The sequence below is a fragment of the Protopterus annectens genome, chromosome 6.part0, assembly GCF_019279795.1.
Source record: "Protopterus annectens isolate FY-2018-M chromosome 6.part0, PAN1.0, whole genome shotgun sequence".
Classification (NCBI taxonomy): Eukaryota; Metazoa; Chordata; order Ceratodontiformes; family Protopteridae; genus Protopterus; species Protopterus annectens.
Window position 1 is genome coordinate 884,498,289 of NC_056737.1, and position 6,000 is coordinate 884,504,288.

General features: G+C 41.0%; 1 protein-coding gene across 1 annotated transcript in view; it reads right to left on the bottom strand.

The window, feature by feature from the left end:
• RHOJ (ras homolog family member J) overlaps positions 1–5,779 on the bottom strand; it is a 743,814-nt gene extending 738,035 nt beyond the window's left edge. The window contains exon 1 of the mRNA XM_044074555.1: positions 5,586–5,779. Coding sequence (XP_043930490.1) covers positions 5,586–5,760 — 175 coding nt within the window. The 5' untranslated portion in view covers positions 5,761–5,779. The remainder of the gene's footprint in view (positions 1–5,585) is intronic.
• Positions 5,780–6,000: the final 221 nt, after the last annotated feature.

Here is a 6,000-nt window from a genome sequence, read left to right on the forward strand (position 1 = left end):
TAGCTCTATGACATAGAAGGATAAAGCTGCGGCTATGATCTAGGCAATTCAAAACAGACTAGTGATGCGAGTACTGGAAGGGTCAGCTGGGGAGTAGGACTGAGTAACCAGTGCCAACTCATTCATCTTATTGAAAGAGTAAGTTGTTGCACTCAGCTGCAATTCTTACATCTATCAGAAGATGGGAGTTACAGCAAGGGAGGAGGAGGTATGGGCCCAAATGTATACAATGATCCACCAAGCAGCAAGTAGCAGTGCAGCGAGATTCAGTTGCCTGCCAGGAATGGCACATGCATCTCTAGGGCTGTACTGTGGGCCTTGTATTAGCTTTCTGCGTGTCAAAGCCACCATGGGTTAGCGAGTTAGGGAATACAGGATCACCTAAGGCTACCTAGATGATGATCCCTCCATCAGTTAGCACTCACTTCCCCCACTGCATTCAGTGTGGTACTGAAAGGTAAATTACCAGTGGAAAAAAGGGGAGCCCCCAGATACCAGAAGATGTGTGGTGCAATACTTAGTGGGAAAACAGAACTAATTACAACATTATCACAGACTATATACCATCAGGTAACAACATCCTTACCCTTGAAGCCTTCCTACAATGGACAAGTCAAAACCTGCCTCAGGAAACTATCATCTTCGGTGACTTTAATATAGATTGGAACACATGTTCAGCTATTAACCCCACAAACCATAATCAACCTCTACAGTTTCTCATGAGTCATCCAGTCAAGCCCTAGACTAGGAAATGCAAAAATCAAAGACAGCCTCCTAGACTGGATCTTAATAAATAAGACCAACACCTCTTACCAAGCAGGCATCCTCCCAGAGTCCTTTAGTGACCATCAACTCACCCTCCTACTAAAATTCAAAACCCAGGTCGACCCTAACCCCATATTACAAACAACCCGTAACACAAAAAACTTTGACCCGAACAAATTCAAACTCGAGCTAAAGCACCATAACTGGAACATACTAAAAGTACTACCTCTAGAAGAAGCTGTAATCCATTTCAATAACACTTTCCTAGAAATCCTAAATGCCCATGGTCCAGCCCGGACCACTAAACTCAAAGTGAAAACAGCCCCCTGGCTTACCAGAGAGACTAAACATATTATATTAGAAAGGAACAAAGTCTGGTATCACTGGGGAGCCACAAAAAGCCAGCAGCTAAGGAACAATTCCAAAAACTTAGGAATGAGACAAAAAAAAGCAGTTCTCCTACAGCTACAAAACAAGCATCACAACTACTCCAAGAAATTCTGGGCAGGAATAAATAACCTACTCCACCCTGGCAGCCCACCTTCAACCTCCACTCGTGAAATCACAAATATACCAGACACATTTAACAAATACTTCATAGAAACTATTTCTAATCTTGTTCAAACACAGCCCACGTCCACCACCACTAATTACCCAGAACCTGTAGATAGACCCAAAACAACCTTCCAATTTCAACCCATCCCTACCAACTATGTCAAAAGGTTGCTATCCAAACTTAAACATACTACACTAGCAGCTGATGGGATATCTGCTGAATACCTTCAGTTGGATGCCAATGAACGTGCCTTCCCTATATCCATCCTTCTAAACAGATCTATCTCAGAAACCTCAATACCACCCATCTGGAAGACCTCCTACATTATCCCCCTCCATAAAAACAGTACCTCCACCAACCTCACCAACTACCGCCTTATAGCCATCTTGCCTCTACTAGCTAAAATACTTGAGAAATGCATACACCACCAACATATGCCAAATCTGCTTAACAACCAACTTCTCTCTCCTCTACCCTGCTTTTTCATAGCACAAGCACCACCCTACTCTCTTTTACAAACCTCATCAACCAAAACAAACACACAGGCAATCTAACTTCTGCGATATTCTTGGACCTATCAAAGGCCTTTGATATGGTCAACCATCTTAAACTAGTACAAACCTTTACTGAACATGGCCTTAGTAACCAAGCATTAGCTTAGTTTCAGAACTATTTACAAAGAAGACAACAAGCAGTTCAGTGGAACAACACTATCCATACTGCTACCCATCACCAGAGTCCCACAAGGTTCCATTTTAGGTCTCCTACTGTTCTCCATTTTCATCAATAACTTCCACAGCATTTGTCAAGATGCAACAGTTATACAATATGCCGATGACTCAACTCTTGCCTGTTCAGCCAATGATCTTCAGAAACTCCTCTCTCTAACCCCAAAAGCCTCACATACAACTGAAAACTGGTTTCTTAACAAAAACCTAATACTATATCCCCCAAAAAACAAACTGTTGCTATTTACACCTAACAAATCTACCACAACACCTAGCCCAGGGATGGGACTGTCATCTCCCCTGACACTCACACTAAATTGCTAGGAGTGACCATTGATAATAACCTCAAATTTGATCAGTATATAAATCAAACCATTAAAAATATCCACAACAAACTGGGCAGTCTATATACAAATAAACCATTTCTAACACAACCTGCTAGGATAACAATTGCTTAAACTCACCTCCTTTCCAAACTATTTTATGCTTCACCTATTCTCACCAACTTACCCAAAACCTAAATTGTCAACACCTGTCACAATCAAATTGCAAAATTTGCTACTGGTGCCCCCTAACAAGCCCACCACTGCAATTCCCTAAAAGAGGATGGCTTGAATTCCCTAATCTCCTAAATTATTTTCAACTTTCCCTTGCCCATAATCTCCTACTACTTCCAGACAAAACTCCAGCTCTGGCCAATCTACTAGAACTACAAGCTAAAACTAGACAACTTCTCCCTAGCGACAAAAAAATTAATCAAGGTCACCAAGACCAACAACACATCTTGGGACTCTCTCTTCCCTAACTACATAGGCAAAATTTGGAGCAGCCTACCTATTGCTATTACCTCAGCAAGCTCAAAGATTACATTTAAAAGACTCCTGAAAGAACACCTAAAGCACACATGGATATGCACATGTTCCCCCCAGCTGGCTGACCCCCCTCCCACCCTCTCCCCTTACTCTTGCCCTCTGACTTCAGCTTCATCATCAAAAGAATGCATCTTCTCTAGCTTCCTTCCAGTTCCACCTCTAATTTGTCCCCCTTGTTCAATGTCCACATGTCACTGCTAGGACACACTGTTATCTATCCACTACACTTTCCTCTTTACACCTCTACTCTTATTCTGCTTAAGCTACTTACTCCTGCTTTTCTTACTTAACCTGTTATCCAATTTCCCATCTCTCTCTCTTCTCCTGCTACTATACTCCCTACTGTGGCTAACTTGCTCACAAGTCAACTGTATAAAGCAAAAAATGCAACCCCTACGAACAATGTTCACCATTATGTAATGCCACAACCTAAAACTGCAAAAGACATGTTCAGTCTATGCAAATATGTTAAATCTTAAGCTTCAATGCTATGTTACTAGTCAATGTTAAGTTTAGTATTATCTATGTAAATTTGAATGCTTCTGTATACACCTTAACTTTTGCTTAAAATTTAACTGTGGAGCTTTTCTCCCCGGCCTCCGCTGAAAATGGACATGCATCCAGTGAGAGTTTCCCGGTCAACAAATGTAAAATAAATAATAAGCAGCCTGATTTACAGAGAGGGGCCGATGGCCAGATACACAGGGAAGGAAACCATTCATACCTCACTTTATGTTCCCAACCCATCCTCATTTCTAACTTGACTGCTCTTACTATCAAGCTTGCTTCCTTCAAGCTATGCTAGCATTTATTCTATCCAACAAATACTTCCATAGTTCCAGAAAGTATGTTTTGCAGTCTCTTACTGTCTCCTGTCCACCTATGTCCATTAGCACTATGTGTTAAAAAGCAGTGTTAGCCAATGTGGTACATTAGCACACTGAAGTAGACACATCAAGTTGTGGCTACATACTATTCTGGTACCCTCAACTGTCGACAAAGTGGAGCATAAAAACCTGTCAGATGTAACAAATCATTCAGTAAGCAGCCCACATAAGTAGCAGAATGGACGTATGACTGCAAAAATGCAGAAGTGCAGATTGTCTGCAATCACTGCCAAGGCTACTTATTTGTGTAATACTAGCTTTAAGCTGCTCAGTGATAGATATTGTTCTTCTCTGGCTAACAAGCTTAGGAACACATGACTGCACATATTCTATATGATACAATACTTAACTCAGGCTGACCAGACCCCAGTTCTCTTTAGCTATATAAGACAGTGTTTTAGTAACAGTTCCAGCCCCTTTTACAAGACTGAAGTGCAAAGGTCAAAATACAACTCTGTAGATAATTTATTATTTGTTCAAAGCAATCCAGTATAAACTTCCTCAACGACAGATATGCAGGTACAGATTAATAGATGGACAGATGACTCTAAGCTATAACCATGTCCCTTGTGTGCTGGCTCTCGAGATTCCAGTGTGGGTTGCATTTGTGCAGTACTGTTAACAAATATATGTCATTGATATAGTCTGAATAAATCCCAGCACAATCAAACAGTGTAATTCTACCCACACATTCCCTTACTCAAATAAAACTGTGCAAGCAGTACAGTATAGTAGCAGCAGGGATTCATTGTATCTCTCTAAGTCTGTCAAGACTTGACTTCTCAAGCAGAAATGCAACACAGCCCACATAAAATACCAAAAGTAAATCATTTTGGAAAACTGAAAAAAAAAAGAGTTGGGTTTGACTGTAGTTTTGAGTCCCACTCAAACCCATCAGCTTAGTACAGTTACACATACCGCTCAACTGACCAGATTTTCACAAAATGTCCAAAATTTTCCCTTGTATTTTTGGCCTGTTTCTCATAAAATTGTGGTTTTCTGGCAAATCATTCAGGACTGAAGTCAGAAAATAATAGCAGCTATGTAAGTTTCAGACTTCAACCCTTCAGAAAAGTCATGCTAATGCAAAACCTGTTAGTCTATCAACTTTCTAAGTTTGCAAGAACAATATTTAAAGTGTCCCTATTTTTGAGCCCCCCCCCCCCCATTATTTGTAGCTTTGTCCATATTTCTTAGTCTAAGAGTTTAGCAGGTATGAAAGACACCTAGGTAAAAAGTTAGACTAATCAGAAAACCTCAGAAAGTGCATTCACATCACTTTTTACAAACTTTATGATTTTATGTAGGTTCCACCATCATTCATTTTCTGTTGAATAGTATAAAGAAAGCATGCACGTTTGCAAATTACATGTCTAACAACCTTACAGGAAGACGTAGATTTTGTAAAAAAAATTCGCTCCTTGATGATGGAAACCTGAGTTATCATTTAAGCAGTTTGAGTGCAATTAATGGGTGTGATTATAATTATGACAGTTTAACAAACCGGAAGCGTATTGCCATGAAGCTGAGTAACTGCTAGACAATTTACACGCATATACAATTAACTGACCACCGCCACAAACTCACTGAGAAGTGTGTCTGACCGGAGATGCCTGTCAACAGTAAATTAAAAAAGCACTGTATGCCTTTAAAGTAACCCGACACTTTTTTTTGTATATTTGCAGGTCTCATGTGCATCTTCAGAATGGAAGTAACCCCACGGCCCCCCTAAGTGCCTGTACCAATTTTGCTGACACGTGACAGCATACCCCTTTACCTGCATAATGATCGAAAACGGTGGGTACATATTCCTCTGGGAATGCATCGTTTGCATAGCTCATCAGCATACAGGTCTTTCCAACAGCACCATCGCCCACCACAACACACTTCAACATCTTAGTGGTGCTGGTGTTGTCTCCCCGGTCGTGATCACGTTCGTTCGTACTGGTCATTTCTGCTGTCCGGTGAAGGTGTGAACCAGTCCTACAGTGTGCAAGGAAATGAATGAAACAGGAGCAACTCTAACGCCCCGAAGTAGAGCTGACTTTATGTGGGAGTTTATGAAATCATGCTTCCAGTTTAAAATGCATTCCTGCTTGGATTACGGAGACTCGCAGCTGGTCCAAATACTATGGCAAAGAAACCGGCTACTGCAAAGTTTTCTCACTTCGTTGTAACTAGCGGACGAGGTA